This window comes from Camelina sativa, chromosome 17 (assembly GCF_030686135.1).
Source record: "Camelina sativa cultivar CO46 ecotype springtype chromosome 17, ASM3068613v1".
Taxonomy (NCBI): Eukaryota; Viridiplantae; Streptophyta; class Magnoliopsida; order Brassicales; family Brassicaceae; genus Camelina; species Camelina sativa.
The window spans coordinates 14,372,404-14,390,460 of record NC_141896.1 but is presented as its reverse complement, the minus strand read 5'-3'; the positions used below and the strand labels follow the sequence as shown (position 1 = coordinate 14,390,460).

The following is an 18,057-nucleotide window of genomic DNA, read 5'->3' as shown; positions in this document are numbered from 1 at the left end:
CTTAAAGGTTCAATTGCTAAGTATCTTCTTCAGAGGGTGTGACTGGGAGTATCAGTTGGCTTTAGATGCTGCAAGTCATGGGAATTTCAAGACAAGACTTCCAGAAGATGTTGAATGTTTGATTGAGAACTTAGCTGCTAGCAATAGTACTAAGAGAGCAGATGCTGAAAGGAAGAGATTACATGGAGGATATGATTCAAACCAGTTAGCTTCTGTTAATGCTAAGCTGGATTCAGTGCATAATCTCCTTGTGGGCAAGAAGTCAGTTCACTTTGCTGCTGAAGTTGAGACATTTGAGCCACAACCTGAGACAAGGAATGAAGAAGTCGATGTCAACTTTGTCTATGGAAATCAGGGTTAGAGATTCAGTAATCAGCAAGGCAACAGGCCTTACAGTGGGAACTTTTCAGGCTACACTTCCAAGCCAGAGTATCAGCAGCAGCAACAGGGCACTGGGTACACAAGGACTTATGGCAACAATTCATATCAGTCTCCTCCTCCAAAAACAGCTGAAAGTAGTAAGATGGAAGCTATGCTCGAGCAGCTTTTGCAAGGTCAGGAGCAAATGACAGTGACTTTCAATGGGAAACTTGACAATGTATACACTGATCTTAATGGGAAGTTTGAAGCTTTGAACATTCATGTCAAGAAGCTGGAAAGTCAGGTTGCACAAACAGCTGGATCCGTAAAAAGGCAAGAGGGTTTTCTTCCTGGAAGAACTGAATCAAACCCCAAGCATGCTTGTAATGCCATATCTGTGAGGGATGAAGAGGATGTTGAAATTGTTTCTGCAGAACAGGGTGAAAAATCGTCAAATCTCTCAACTCCAGATGTTGGTGTCGATCGACACCACCTGGGTGTCGGTCGACACTCCTCTCAGACGAACCCAGAAACTGCAAAATCTCAGGTTCTAGCTGCTGAAAGGGTCTACAAGCCTAAGGTTCCTTTTCCCAAGCCAAGAATGTCTAAGCAGGAGATGGAGGAAGCTAGATGCAAGGCAATGATGGACAAGGTGATGATTGAGATGCCATTGATTGATGCAGTAAAGCTTTCACCACCACTAAAACGCTATGTTAAGAGAATGGTATCCAATGGTTTGAGCCCTGAAGAAGGAGCCTTGCTAACTAAGGATGTTAGTGCAATTCTGTTGAACCAGCCTGTTCAGAGGAAGAAGGAGAGAAAGCAGGAGGTGGTTGTCTCTAAGGAAGTGAGTGCAATCATTCAATGTAGGACTGCTAAGAAGTTACCAGATCCTGGAAGCTTTGTACTTGATTGCTCAATCTCAGCAGGAAGGTTTTCTCACTCACTTTGTGACCTTGGCTCTAGCATCAACTTGATGCCACATTCTGTTGCTGTGAGACCTGGGATGACAGAATTCAAGCCAACTCAGATCTCTCTTATCTTGACTGATCGCTCCCGAAGAATTCCTGAAGGTGTTTTAGAGGATATTCCAGTTAAGGTTGGCAACTTCATGATTCCCTCTGACTTTGTGGTGCTGAAGTATGATCAAGAGCCTAAAGATCCTCTCATCTTAGGAAGATCTTTCTTGGCTACAGCTGGTGCAATCATAGATGTGCAGAAAGGACACATAACACTGAATGTGGACGGTTTGAGTATGAGTTTTGAGATGGATAAACTGAGGAGAGCTCCTACCATTGATGGACAGACGTTTTCTGTTGAGAAGATGCTCAGATAAGCTGCAGAGAAGCAAATTCACGAGCATCAGAAGCAGTGTCGATCGACACCACCAAGAGGGTATCGATCGACACCCCTCCACGACCGAGACAAAGCTTGTACAAAACTGATTCCAAACAGAAGAGTCACCAATCCACACTCTAGAGCCCTCAGGTAAGGTCAAGGTATGCATCTCCTTCTCCTAAACTTCCTCCTATCATCAACAAGAATTTCAAAGAGATAAAAACTGTTTTGCAGTTAACCAAGCCACGAGATTATCGTAGAGCGCTTGTTTCTTCTGTTGATGATTTTGCAGGACAGAAAATATACCCTCCCATACCTAAATCCCGCCCTAGTCCTGTTCCTAACATCCTTGGCAGACCTCATGCACCTAAAGCTTATACACCACCTTGGATGAAGAGGACTTCAATGCCATGTTCTGCTCCTCCGGATGCGTGAGCTCCAACACAGTCAAGCTACTGACTGAAAACAAGCGCTTAGTGGGAGGCAACCCACTGGTAGGTTTTTCTTTTTCTTTTGATTTTGATTTTGATTTATTTTATTTTTATTTTTGCTTTCCTCTTACTTGATAACACTGGGGACAGTGTTGTTTAAGTCTGGGGGAGGTTAGTTACTAACTATGTTTTCTGTTTTTGAGTTTCAGTTGTGTCAGTCCAAACCATAAAGTTTGAGTCAAATTTTTCAAAATTTTTCTTTTTGTCTTTGGGAATTATGATCTTGATTAATGATTTCTCTTATTTGGCTAACACTCTAATGATTATTTGTTTATGCTTGATCTCAGAACTGAAGATTAGAAAGACTATGAGCCTTATCAACAATCCTGAAAGCCCTTATTCAATGGATATCTGATTGATCTAACGTTGTCTCAACTTTTATCAGGATTTTAACCGGACTTAATCTCTTACTTTGGGGTTAGAAATCAGTGAACTAGACTTCTTCTTCAGGCCATACAAAACAGTGCAATTTTTCAAAGTATGTCTCCCCTCTCTCTTCTCTTCAGTGCTTTAAAAATCAGAGAAAAAATAAAATAAAAGATGAGATGATTTTGATCAGTTTAGAGAGGTAGGTAAATTACCAGTGACCTCATTATTCTACTCTTGAGTCAAATGATTACACAAAGCTTGGAAGCGAGGGGTAGGTAAATTACCGATGACCCTTGTATTCGCTTACACCTTTGAAAAAAAAAGAAAGGGAGAGGAAAGGAGATGTAAGAAGAAAGTCTTGGCCTGAAAAGAGTCCATATGCCACTGTTCGATACACCCAAGGTAAGAACTCACATGTACTTGCTTTAATTTATATAATGAGATGACAATGGAGATTTCAGAGATTCCAAAGGATTGTGGGATTTGAGTAAGGAATGTTGATGCTTATCATGGTTGAGTATAAGAAGTAAGTTCTTGAGTCAGGTAAATGAAGAGTGTGAATAAGAATAATCTGCAATTGAGTGAGTTCCCTGTTTTCAAACCTCTTTCACAGGTCTAACTTTATGTTTTGCTTGAGGGCAAGCAAAGGCTAAGTCTGGGGGAGTTGATATATCATGGTTTTTATGGTTTTTAACCATGATATAAGGAGTCTTTTAGTGTCTTTTCATTTGTTTCTAGATTGTTTTTGAGTCTTTACAGGTTTTTAGCATGGAAGGAGCGAAATGGAGCAATTTGGATGATTCTGGAGCATTTAACCAGAAGAATCAATTTGGTCTCGGATCAAAGCATGGGCATCGATCGACACCAAGATTTGGAGCATCGGTCGACACCCACTTCAGACGATGAAGAATCACAAAATTGGAAGTTTTACAATTCTGCCCCAAAGTCTTCCAAAATTGCAACATAAGTCCCTGACGTGTTTTAGGACATATATATATATATATATATATATATATATAGTTTTTAGGTTTTTAAAACCCTTAAATTTTATTCTAGCAAGTTTTATTTTTTCTGCAACCTGTGAGATTTTGAGAGCTTTTGGGAGAGAGAGATCTGCTTTGTAGAGAAGAATTCTTGAACTCCATTTTACTCTTTTAAATCTCTATTGCTTATTATTCAGAATTATGTTTTGTTCTTCATTGAATATGTCTGAGTAGTTTGCTTGTTAGGTTTAGGGTTTTTCATAGGGTTTTTATGAATTATTAGATCTGATTATTTAGGATTCATTATCTATCTAGATCTTCATCTTAGGTTGTTCTTCATATTAATCCTTGATTGGCCATCTAGAATTACTACCCTAGGAAAATAAATTGAGATGAGAATATGATTGATTTTCCTGATAAAACCTTTTGATGAGCAAAATTATTTCTTGCAAAGAGATTTGATTTAATAATTTTGTGAACAATCTAAACCTGATTTTATTGCTGATTTTTAACCTAGAATTTTACAAAGAGATTTGGATTTTCTGGTTTTAAATTTAGATATTATTTGCAGTGAGAACTGATTTAATTTACAAAAGTGTTTAGAGTTAAAAATATCTAAATTTTTATTGATTATATACGATCGAATATGATCTATTAGCTCCGCTTTCATAAATATGATCTATTAGCTCCGCTTCCATGTAATGTACTTTAATATATTTCATTTCCTTTCATAAGTTGGACAATAACCACAAAACAAAAAAAGTTGGAAAACAAAAAAAAAGGACATCAAAATTCAGAATGATTCCTTTGTGTACGTTCATCACCTCGGGTTGCATTGTGAAGGTTCTTGTTGAATAAGACACCGACCTCCTCTCCAACAGCTCTTCTGGCTTCAACCCCCGAGCTATGGCGTAAGAGACTTGGCCATGTCCACAATTCTTCCCTTGCTTCTATTTTTAATTCCAATCCTTCTCTTTGTAATAAAGGACCAGCTCCTCTTTCTTGTGAACCCTGCATTTTGGGCAAATCAATATAACAACCATTTTTTACTTCCTATACTAACGTTCACAAACCATTTGAAATCATTCACTCTAACTTGTGGACATCGCCATTACTAAGCATGAGTGGCATTCGATACTATGTTCTGTTTCTCGATCACTACTCTCACTATTTATGGGTATATCCTCTTAGACGCAAAAGTGAAGTATTCTCCAGATTCCTTCACTTCACTGACTATATTGCCACTCAGTTTCACACCAAAATACAAAACTTCCAGTGTGACAATGGTGGTGAGTACAATAATGCTCAATTTCAAAGCTATTTTGCCACTCATGGCATCAATGTGTTCATTTTTCATGTCCTCATACCTCTCAACAAAATGGGAAATCTGGAAGAATGATTTGAACCATCAATAATGCCATTCACACTCTCTTGTTCCAAGCTCGCTTAGCACCTTGCTACTGGGTTGAAGCCATACATGTCGTTGTTCATGTTCTCAACATCACCCCATCAAAAGCTATCCAAAATCAAATCCCTTTTACTCGCCTATTCCAAAAGCAACCTACATATGATCACTTAAGAGTTTTTGGTTGTTTGTGCTTCCCCAATATAAATCATTCGAACCTCACCAAGCTTTCACCTCGCTCCACACCTTGTCTCTTTCTAGGTTATCCTATTCAACATCGCGGGTATAGATGCTTGGACCTTAAAACCAAAAAGATAATCATCTCGCATCATGTTGTGTTTGATGAGACAAAATACCCTGCTGCTGAGCCTATCACTCCTCCTATATCATACACGTTCCTTGATGATAGTGTTGATACATCTCCTCATTTTTAGTCGATTCTTCAAACACCTTTTCCCTCACTATCACAACCTACTCTTACAACCCATGTCCCTTTGTTTACTCGTCTTGTACCTCTACCACGCCACAAGATGACCACTCGGTCCAAGGCTGGTATCTCCAAACCAAAACAGGTCCTTTCTCTCCTCACTCACACCAAATCACCACTTCTTAAAAGTCACTTACATACCTTATCTGATCCCAACTGGAACCCAGCAATGACGGATGAAGTCGGTCCTATGAATAAGACTAAGAATTGGGATTTGGTACCAAGACCACCTAACGTTAACATTGTGCGTTCCATGTGGCTCTTTAAACATAAATATAATGCAGATGGAGTCCTTAATCGACACAAGGCGCGTTTGGTCGCTACTGGGAAGTCTCAAGAGGAGGGACATGACTACAATGAGACGTTTAGCCCAGTGGTGAAGCCTGCAACCATACGCATTGTCCTCAATGTTGGTGTTGCACTTGATTGGCCCATTCAGCAACTTGACGTAAAAAATGCCTTCCTCCAAGGCGACCTCCAAGAAACAGTTTACATTCACCAGCCACCTGGTTTTGTTGACAAGACTAGACCCTCGTATGTTTGGAAGCTCAATAAAGCCATTTACAGCCTGAAACAGGCGCCCCGTGCCTGGAACTCTCGCTTCGCAAGCTACCTCAAGCTCATGGGCTTTGTACAAAGTCGCACTGACTCCTCTCTTTTCATATTCAAATGTGGTCGTGATTGTGCTTACTTACTGCTTTATGTCGATGATATCCTCTTAACAGCTTCGTCCGCAGTCCTGATTCAGAAAATCATCACCAAGCTGAAAACAGAGTTCCCTATGACCGACATGGGCAAGCTACATCATTTTCTTGGCGTCAAAGCTGATTTCAATGCTAAAGGTCTGTTTCTAAGCCAATCTACCTATGCGCAAGACATAATTACTCGAGATGGTATGGAAGGTTGCAAGCCACTTGCTACACCGGTTGATCTCCAGTCCAAACTCTCCATCGATGCAGGTGACCCCATCAACAATCCCACTTTCTATCGCAGCCTTGCTGGTGCTCTGCAATACTTTACATTCACGCGACCAGATATATCCTACGCTGTCCATCAAGTCTGCCTCTACATGCACCAGCCTCGGGTACCTCATCTTCACGCACTTAAACGCATCATCAGGTACTTACAGGGAACTCTTCACTATGGCCTTCAGATAACACGCGGACGTATTGACACTTTAACTGCCTACTCTGATGCTGACTGGACTGGTTGTCCTGACACACGCCGTTCCACCTCCAGTTAATGCGTCTTCCTTGGTCCAAACCTTGTTGGTCTGCAAAACGGCAACCAACGCCATCACGCTCGATCACTGAAGCTAAATACAAAGGTGTTGCCAACACCGTCGCCGAACTAACCTGGATATGTAACTTGCTGCTTGAGATACATCGACCAATATCCTCTGCTTCCATCGTCTACTGTGACAACGTCAGTTCTGTTTACCTCTCAACGAATCCAGCTCAGCATCAACGCAAAAAACACATCGAACTAGACATTCACTTTGTTTTCGATAAGGTGGCTATTGGTGGAGTCAAGGTCTTTCATGTTACAACGTCGCTCCAATATGCTGATATTCACCAAAGGGCTTCTTACAACATTTCATCAAGAGTTTCGTTCCAGTCTCACCGTTCGACAATCTGACGCTGCGACTGGGGGAGGGGGGGGTGTTAGGAATGAGATATACTCAATTCCATATTTAAATTATATTTTTAATATTCGATTGTATGTAATCCTACTGATTTAGGGAATCCCTCTAATCTCTGTAATCTCCTCTACTATAAGGCCTTGATTGGAACAACTGTTAGTGAAGCATTAGCATTATGCAGCATGAGCAGTATGCTGCATAAGCTGTATGCTATTATTTATTAACAATGATATGTGATTGGTACAGCTGTTAGCATTTAGACATAAAATTACAAAATTAGACATTTTAAATATACAAATATAGTAAACTCTAGGTGATTAATGAGGGTAAAATTGTATTTTAATAACTTTAAAACCATTATGCTTGGGAAATGCTTCGTTTAGGAGCATTGGGCTGTGGAGCATTTAAAAGCCTTTTATGCTCCCTTTATGCTTTCTAAATAAAACGTGATTGGCTTTCTAAAATCTATATGCTCACTTATATACACTACCAATCAAGGCCTAAGTAGGGTTGTACATCATTGTTAATAGGCAAGGGAATCATATTCACTTACATTAAGAACCCATAATCTTTAATCTCAAATGTTGAATTATATTTACAAAAAAAAAAAAAAAAAACTTTGTTACATCGAGTGCATCTTGATGCAGAGAGAGTTTAATACAGAAAAAATATTTGAAAAAGTAAAGCTAAAAATGAGGGAAAACGAGCTATTTCCCCCCAAGAACTATCATATCTCGCTGGATGGAGCCCGAACTTTAGCCACAATCTATATAGCCATGTCAACTATGACCAATCTCCATTTCCCCCCAAATTAAAAGTTCTACACCTATATCCCCCTGAAAAAAAAGTTGTATATCTAGTTACAACTAGACCTGGTTATGTGACGGTTTACTATTTGCTTAACCGTCTAATGCATAGCCTAAACCAAATTTGACCAAATTAAACCTGATTTTACCCGAATTTTTCGAGTTAACCAGATTATGACCCAAATTTAACTAATTTTGACCCGACTTACAAATATATTATCCTCTCAACATCGAGAAAACCCTAAATCGAAAAATCCTCAAATTTCTCCCAACAAAACAAAACCCTAAATCGACAAAATCCCCAAATCTTGAAGAACCCTAAAAACTTCGATTTCGAGTTCTTTCGAGTTGAGAGACGATGTCGGTAGTTGAGAGAGATCCCGGCGGTAATTACGACGAAGAAGGTGAAGATCGAGACGAATTTCACATTGAACAGCTAGTTGAGGATTTTAGCGACGAACCTCCAATCCGCCACGATGTGTACCCAGAGAGTGAAGATGATGATGAAGACGGTCCAGTAAGAGCTCGTACGAATATGAGGCGTGGGAATGGGGAGTTGTTCTATAAGCAGGCGTTTTTCAATGGAGTTGCATTCAAGGAGGCGGTTCTCGATTATGTTCTAAAAACCGGGAGAAATCTGAAGCAGTACAAGTATGATAAGGCAAAAATAGGGTATAAATGCGTTGGTGTTAATGATGAGGATGGATCTAAATGTGAGTGGAAGGTTTATGCGTCGATTCTGTCAAATGATAGAGTATGGAAGATCAATAAAATTGTTGATAAGCATAGCTGTATCCCAAATGGAGAGTGTGAGATGTTAACAGTGCCTCATATAGCTAGCTTGTTTGTTGATAAGATTAGAGATGATCCCGACTACTTCATGCCTAGGAAGATTGAGGAAATCGTAATGAGAGATTGGAAGATTAGTATCACTAGGCCTCAGTGTCAAGCTGCTAGGAAGACTGCTAGAAAGTGGATTGAGAGGGAGTATGATGAGCATTTCCATAGATTAAGAGATTATGCGGCTGAGATTAAGGCATCAAACCCAAATTCACATGTCGAGGTCGAGTGTATTATGGACGATGAAGGGAAGGACATGTTCAACAGGTTCTATGTTTGTTTTGACACCCTTAGAAGAACATGGATGGCGACTTGTAGACCGATCATAGGAATTGATGGTTGCTTTTTGAAGAATAAGATTAAGGGTCAGCTATTGGTAGCTTTAGGCAGGGATGCAAACAATGGGATGTATCCAATAGCATGGGGAGTTGTCAAGGTTGAGAACTATGACAATTGGCTATGGTTTGCTAAGTTGATGAAAGAAGACTTTGGGTTATTTCCGATAGGCAAAAGGCAAGTTAACTTCACTTATGCTTTTTTATTTTGGCTTCTCTTATTTAACTTGACTTATGCTCTTATGCTTTTATCACAGGGATTGATCAAGGCTGTTTCTGAGGAGTTACCAAAGATAGAGCATTGGATGTGTGTTCAACACATCTACGGTAACTTGAAAAAGGTTCATGGAAATAAGACTCGATTGAAGCCACTACTATGGGATTTGGCATGGTCTTACAATGAGACAGAGTATTTGCGGCATTTGGAGAGGATATTTGCTTATGATTCTCGCGTTTACAGTGATGTAATGAGGACAAATCCAAAGAGTTGGTGTAGGGCATTCCACAAGGTTGGTAATTACTGTGAAGATGTGGACAATAACCCGACTGAGTCATTTAACAGCTCCATCAACAAGGCAACAGGCTCTATGGAGGAGAAATTATGAAGAAGGCCTAATTCCACAAAGAAGTGCAAGGTTTTGGCCTCGTACAGATGGGAATAAAGTGTATGCAGAACCACCTGAAGGAAACCAGACCAAGGCTGACAAGAAAAGGAAGAAGGGTGTGAATGAGTCACCTACTAAGAAGCAACCAAAAAAGAATAAGAGAATAATGCATTGTGGCATTTGTGGGGAAGCTAACCATAACTCTAGGTTCCATAAGGCTGAATTTGCCAAGGTATGATGAATTATTGCTTTGATGGTTTAAATTTCTAACTTTGATGGTTTTACTAAATTTCTAATTTTTTTTTTTGCAGCCTTCTCGATAGCCTTCTCAAGTTGAACCAAGACAAGGTTCACTAACTCAAGAATGATCAAGTAGCTACTTCTAACTAGGGTGCTAATTTTGTGGTTGCCTATGATGTAATTTTCGACCACATAAACTCTTGTCTTCCCCTAGGTCGCTTAGTTTCTTTTGTCTCAAATGGTGAAATTTGTGGTTGCCTCTAATGTATTTTCGACCACAACAACTCTTGCCTTTCTTATCTCTTTTGTATGATCTATTTTAACGTTTATCACATTGAATTTAATCTCTTTGCTCCCTATCTCTTTTGTATTATTTTGTATGAAAGCATAGCTTCATGTTTAACTTCATGTTTGACGCAAATGGAGCTTCATGTTTACCATAAAAGGTTTGAAATACAAATTTCTTAACACAAAAGGTTACAACCATGACCATACACCATAAGGAATCAACCAACTACTTTGCTTAGTCCAATCATGACCATACAGACTAACAATATAACACTCATCATCTTCTTATTCCATGACCTCCTTCTCCATCTTCTCATAAACCATAGTATCAAACTCCAACCTCTCTGTCCTAAGCTCTTTCATCTGTTGCTCAAGTCCAGCATTCCTCGAGATCAATGCATCTACCTCATTCAGCAAAGCTTCATCGACCCACTTGAACGTGTGTTCATCGTTCCGAAGCTACCAATTTCCCAATAATTAGAACCAACCAAAATCATGAAACAAAAAGAAAAAACATAACTTTTACCTTATTTGTTGCAGCAAAACTACAACGGTAGTATCTTCCGTAAGGATTCGGATCAGATTTTGAGATCAATGCCACAACAGCTTCCCCGCACCAACATCTCTTTGGCACACCGAAAACTCTTCCTCTCGCACGAGAACTGGAAGATCCGGTCGACTTACCTGATAAATTGCTCATTCTGAAGCTCGAATTCGATAATGGGAACCCAGAAAAGAAGACACAAGGAGAACAATGTCGACTTTTTTGATAAATTGTAGGGTTCGTGATATTTGAAAATTGGGAATTTTTGGGTAAGAAGGAATCAGGTCATAACTATGTAGGGATCGGGTCATAATTGGTTTAATTTTGGGTTTATATCGTTTGGTCTGCGGTTAACCGGATAAACCGAAGCAATTCATTTTCAGGAGGATATAGGTGTAGAACTTTTAATTTGGGGGGAAATGGAGATTGGCCATAGTTGACATGGCTATATAGATTGTGGCTAAAGTTCGGGCTCCATCCAGCGAGATATGATAGTTCTTAGGGGGAAATAGCTCGTTTTCCCCTAAAAATGAAGTTTAGTATGCTCATATTTGATATAACACTACAAGAAAATAGTTATATTGAGACGTATTTTTGAGACAAAATAATTTCGTCACAAATTTGTGACACTTTAAATACGATATTATGACTAAATTTATTTGTCACAAATCCATAGTATTTTCGTCACTATATTATGACGGAAAAAAACAGTAACAAAAGTTTGTCACAATTAGTGACTAATATGCTACGATAATATTAATCGTCACTCTTATGACTACATTGTGACCAATATGTTGTTGCAAATTAGTTATGAACTTATAACCGATATACAAGTCACAGTTTGTGACATTAAAATGAATAAACATTAGTCATAAAATAGTATAAATTGTTATGTCATTTATACAAGCCCATTAAGTCAAGTGTCTAACCCTAATTTAACAAGACTTATTTAAGAGATGATTAGGGTTTTATTCTTTATAATTTCGTGTTTCCTAAACCGAGAGAGAGAGAGAGAGTAAACCATTTGAGAGAAAGAGAACAAAGAGCCACAGTTGAGATTAAGGACAGATCTTACATGTCCTAGGAGATGGTAACAAGAGGTAAACAGACTCTTTTATGGACGATTTTTTGTGAGCAATTTCCCAACCCATAGATGTAAGTTTTTCCCAAAGGATTTTGTAACCTTTTTTGTAGATTAAAAGTTATACATGTTTTCTCAAACCTATTCTGCGCAGATCCGCAAATTAACATCAGTCATCTTGTGAAATCGTTTCCCACTGCTACAAATTGAAACAGAAGCTGATCTACCCGCCGCTGGAAAGATCTGAGTCTCACCTTTCCAGAGATCCTGAGATTGTTTCCATAGGAGTTATAATATGAAAGTTATGATGGAATATGTGCATCTGGTCGAATTTGTGATTTATTTTCTTTGTAAGAATAAAGATAGCTTATAATGTATATCCAATGTTTATGATTATAAAAAATTTGTATGATTTATAAATTTTAAAAAATAAAATTGTTTTGAGATTAATTTTTTAGTTATAATTTTTATCATATGCAATGAATTTTTTAGTAATAACTTGTGACAATTTGAAACTAACTTCTAATGATAAGATTGGACATTATGATAGTCACAAAATATCATGATTTATTGAGTATTTGTTAAAACTTTGCGACAAATTTTTAATTATCATTTGTGACCATTTAATACTATAGTTTCGTAATAATAAGATACATAATTAAAACGTTATTTTGAACACAAATTGTAACGATTTAAAGACGTTTTGTTAGTATGTAATTGAGACAATTTTGTTACTTTTTGTGTCGTAATCATTGATGACAAAATGGTTACTAATATATTTGTCGCAACTCTTGTGACGGTTTTGTTACAAATAAAAATTTGTGACCATCGTATTGCAACCATTTAAAAATTGTCACAAATTCGTAACAATGTTTATATTGTGACTAAATACTTTTTATTGTGACTAAATATTTTGTCTTAATAAAATTATTTTCTTGTAGTGTAACTAAATGATTGTAGATATGGATGGATAGAGATGAAGCATGGCCTAGGTACGAACAATTTAATTCATCTGATTAAAATTTTAACTATATGAAACTGAGGAAATACGAAAATATTAGATGTCTTTGAATGAAAATTCCGAAAACATAACGAATGAAACTGTTTTAACTCAGAGCCGACCCTAAGATATTTAAGGCCACAAGCAACAAAAAAAATCTAATTTTTACCGCCAATCTAAGAGGAGTATCTACCAAATTGTCGACTGCTAAAATATATAGACGGATAGACCTATTTAAGGCCACATATTATGCTTGGCCCGTTAAGCTTTATGGTCGGCTCTGTAATTCTACCGTTTTATTTAAGTACTAGGTGCTTCCCCACGCAATACGTGGGTTGTAGTGTAGTTGGCACTTTCTTATTTTTTTTTGGTCTTTTCGTTTTCACTTTTGTATTATTTCATTTTAGTTAGGCATATACGGGTATTGCCGTCACTTTTATTTATACACTATATGTTTATACCATTTCGTTTAGATGTATATAATTGTGGCGTTTATTTTTTATGAATTATGAAGCTGTTGTTTCTTGCTTTTGAGGATCCAATCTTATCATTGACTGATATTGTTTCCAATACATTTATTGTATTATAGATTTTCTAATTAACTGCTTATGTAAACCCTTTTGCAATAATAAGTTATTTTTAAAAAATATTTTCCGTGTAAGTGATTATGTTTGTATGCCCATGTTTTGGTCTAATATCAATAAGATTGTTTCTGTTTTTCTTTAGTTGGCTTTGAAACCAATTTTGATTTAAGCAAATAATGGGTCGAATTATGGTGTTAATAAGTAATATAAATTCTTATGTATATATTGTGTATATATGTGACTATAAATTTAGCTAACTAAAAAATTATGTAATATTTAAATACAATCTTGAACATATATATATATATATATATTATTTGTGGGAGGAATGTATAATATTATTGGATAGAAGTTATTTTTGAGTTAAATGACCTTTAATGTCTTTAAAGTGAGTTAAATATTAATAAATTTTTATATGTGTCTTGAATTTTTTAAAAAGGAATACCAAGTGTTTCCTTCCAAATTTGAAGTGACATAGTATTTTAGTTTTCTTATATGATTTTATGAACAATGTAAAAGTTTTTCAAAGTAATAAGTACACTCACTGATTGAATTATAAAATTTGGATAAATGTTTATTTCGATTAATCATCTGCTCTTTTAAATAAATTAAATAAGTATGTTGTTATTCCTACAAATAGGACAACATATATTATAGTTTAACCATGAAGTGAAGCAATGGAAATGGAACTTGTGATTGCAAGACAAAATGCTTATATGTTACACATTGATCGTTTAAAAATGAATAGGAACATCTAATTCTCAAATAAAGTTGATTGTTTTATTAAAACCAACATATGTGAATTTAAATTTAACTATGCAAATTTAAAAAATAAATATGAATAGATTAGAAAGGCAAGAAATATAAAAAAATATTTTTTATATAAATAAAATAAAAATTGAAAACAATGTTAAATATATATAATACTTTCTACATTAAAATATAGAATCAAACTCTTACAAGTTACAATACATATGAGATATAACAACATTTGATATTGGTAGGAGAGGAGGAGAGAATGTTTACTATAAGATGGTAATCCAAATTAGATAATGGAGATGAATCTTTAAAAAATAGAACAATGTAAAATATATATCATGTAGTCTAAAATTAAAATTTAGCATTAACAATTTACAATGATATTGCATTTGTTTTTTACAACCCATACAACAAAAATAAGAAATCAAAAATAACAATAAAACGAAAAATGATTTGAGGTATTGTAGAAGAGAATGAGAAAATGTGAAAATGAGATAGTAAAAGAATGTCAATATGAGAGAATGATAGATTAAGAGAATGCTTATTTATATGATAATAAATGATGAAAGTTATATTTAGAACTATGGAATTACAATAGTAATTTATTGTGTTTGAATAAAATTGAGTGGTAGAATATGATAATGCATAATTTATTTTATTTTCAGTTATAATTTTATTTTAATGTGTGAGTTAAATATATTGTATTTATTGGGTCTTAAATATTGTTTAAAGCAATTAGAAAGCAAATAAAAAAATTAATAAAATTAGAAAACATTAAATGAAAATCAACCAATAAGGAGAGACAAAAACCTTACTTTTATATACATGATATATTGCTTTAAACTTTGAAATGAGTAATATATTATAAACAATAATTTTACATGAGAAATATATTAATTTAGCCAACCAAAATATGAATATAAGTTTAGCCAACCAAAACAAATAAAAAATGTAAAAATTTAACCAAAAATATTTTCTCTTGAAAGATAAATAAGTTAGTAGGAGGAATGAATTAATGTACAATTATTGGATAGGAGTTACATTTGAGTTAAATGGAGTTACATGTCTTTAATTATAAATAAATATTTTAATTTTTTATAACCTAAAATAAAAGGAATATGTGAATATGTGAGTTAAATTATTAAAAATGATACATGAATATGTGAGATAACCAGAGACATAATAGATAATTAGTAATTACATATGGATCATTTCAACTTTATGATCTTATTGTGTGGTGAATATTGTAAGGAAGTATGAAAATAATGACTTATAAGATGTTAATATAAAATAGAAAATAGAGATAAACATTTTAAAAGATTAAAATAAATATATAAAATATACATATCATACAAACTCTAAAACTAAGCTTTTACAATGATATTTGATTTGATTTTTTATAACCCATACAACAACAATAACAAAAAAAATACAAAACAAAACAAAACAAAACAAAAAAAGAGATTTGAGAGTAGTGGAAGAAGATGAGAGAATGAAATAGTGATAGACTAAGAGAATAAGATAATGAGTATTTATAGGAAGAGAAATAATGAAAAATTATATTTAGAAAAATGAGAGTTACAATTCTAATTTATTGTTTTGTTTTAATACAATTGATTAATACAACTTAGTGGAGAAATAAAGTTAATGCATAATTTATAGGGAGAAGCTATAAAGATTTCAGCTTTATATTATGTGAGTTAAATGTGAAAATTAATTGTTTTAAATTTGTGTTTTAATATAAATTTTTTTTTTGTTAAAATTACATTGCCAAGTGGACCAATAAGGAGAGACTGAAACTCTACTTTTATATATATGATTCTCAACATATAAGTAAACAATATAGGGAAATTGGCACCAATAACCAAAAAACAATCTTTAATTAAATGACTGACTATACTAACCATTACCCTATAATATACTATGTATTTTCTATAATATTGACAATTTTGCCCAATGTACATAATTAACAGTTACTACTCTTCCTTACATGCTCTTTCCCTCTATATCTATATATACATTTTTTGAGACATTTATGAAATAAATCCTAAAGTTCAAACCTATTTACAAGTATGTCATTAACATTAATTATTAATTTAATAAAAATTTGTAAAACTTGGGTTTGTTCAAAGTACTCTCCTTTACAAAGGCCCAAGCCCATTGCTATCCTAAAATTTTGGATATGATATTTTCCCAGATCTTACCTATTTAGTCTGTCGAGATCAAAATAAATAAAAAAATCAACTTTCCCAATTGTAGAAGAAGAAGACACGACCCATATTTCTCTCTATAACAAAAATTATTATTTAATTTAATTTTCTCATTACAATGGATCAACTGAAAGTTTAAAACTTTAAAAATTAAAAGGATTATATGCACAACAAAACTGTATATTCCAAAGTGTCTAATTATAAATAGATTAAAAAAACTAAATTACAATGTCACAATATAGTATACACATATAATTTTAAATTTTATTAATAATTTCAAATACTATTATCTATACATTGCAAACCAAATAGACACGTAAAAAAAATTTGTACAGTTTATACTACATAAAATTTAATTAACAATATGATATCCTAACTTCACTACATAATATATTGAGTTAACATATTGTTCACTTAAAATTTAGAAAACAGTACTTAAATTGTTTTAAAGTTAAAAATAGCCCGCGGTGTACCGCGGGTGAATATCTAGTATATATATATATATACACATACACATATTCTCTCGTCTCCCCATTTTTCTTCTTTATCCCTTTCTGTACACCACCATATCGTATAACCACCACTATCACCATACTCTCATTACCATTATTATAAAATTATTTTATTAAATATGTTTCGAAAAATACTTATTTTTACAGATAAGATGATTAGAGTAGATTTTACAATCAAAACAAAATTATATGTCGGTTTGGGTTCACAAATAAGATGGTTAGGATTTAAATTCTACAAGTAGAACGAAATTATATGTCAGTTTGGGTTTATAAATGAGATGGTTAGGGTTTAGATTTTACAATTAGAACAAAATTATATGTCGGTTTGGGTTAACAAATGAGATGGTTAGGGTTTAGATTCTACAAGTAGAATGAAATTATATGTCGGTGTGGGTTCACAAATGAGATGGTTAGGGTTTAGATTCTACAAGTAGAATGAAATTCCGTTCTGTTTGGGTTCATAAATGAGATGGTTAGGGTTTAGATTTTACAATTAGAACGAAATTATATGTCGGTTTGGGTTAACAAATGAAATGGTTAGGGTTTAGATTTTGCAAGTAGAACGAAATTATATGTCGGTTTGGGTTAACAAATGAGATGGTTAGGGTTTAGATTTTACAAGTAGAACAAAATTATATATCGGTTTGGGTTTACAAATGAGATGGTTAGGGTTTAGATTTTACAATAAGAATGAAATTATATGTCGGTTTGGGTTTATTAAAGAGCGGTTTAAGTTTTAAATTTTATAATAATGTATACAGATTTTATTTTCTTATTTTATAAGGAAGTGAATGAAGAGATTCATCCCTAGGGATGAACCCAAATATTGTTCATAGGTTTCATTCTATACTATTTAATTCTATTTTATACTATATAGTATAAATTTTAAATAAATATTATTTTTTATTTTTATCAATTCTTCTCTGATTTTAAAAATTCAAATCATGTTATATAAATAAAAAATCCATAGTTTTTTAAAAACTATTGCAAAATTAATTTAGTTATTTTTATTAAATTAAATTAGGATTTAAAATGATGAGGGGTAATAACAATTTTGTTATGACATCAGCACACCTTCTTTCTTCTCTCCTGCACGTGTCTTTCACAGCTGTCTTCTTTGGTCATTGTACATGGGTTGATAGTTACTCACTTAATTTATTTCATTAGATAGCTATATT

General features: G+C 34.3%; 1 protein-coding gene across 1 annotated transcript; it reads right to left on the bottom strand.

Moving 5' to 3' along the window:
• Positions 1-10,474: 10,474 nt before the first annotated feature.
• Positions 10,475-10,889, bottom strand: LOC104759651 (uncharacterized protein At1g43920, Chloroplastic-like). Its single transcript, XM_010482558.1, has 2 exons — positions 10,716-10,889; positions 10,475-10,648 (listed from the first exon to the last, which is right to left on the bottom strand). Exons 1-2 carry the CDS (start codon positions 10,887-10,889, stop codon positions 10,475-10,477), a joined length of 348 nt encoding a protein of 115 aa, XP_010480860.1.
• Positions 10,890-18,057: the final 7,168 nt, after the last annotated feature.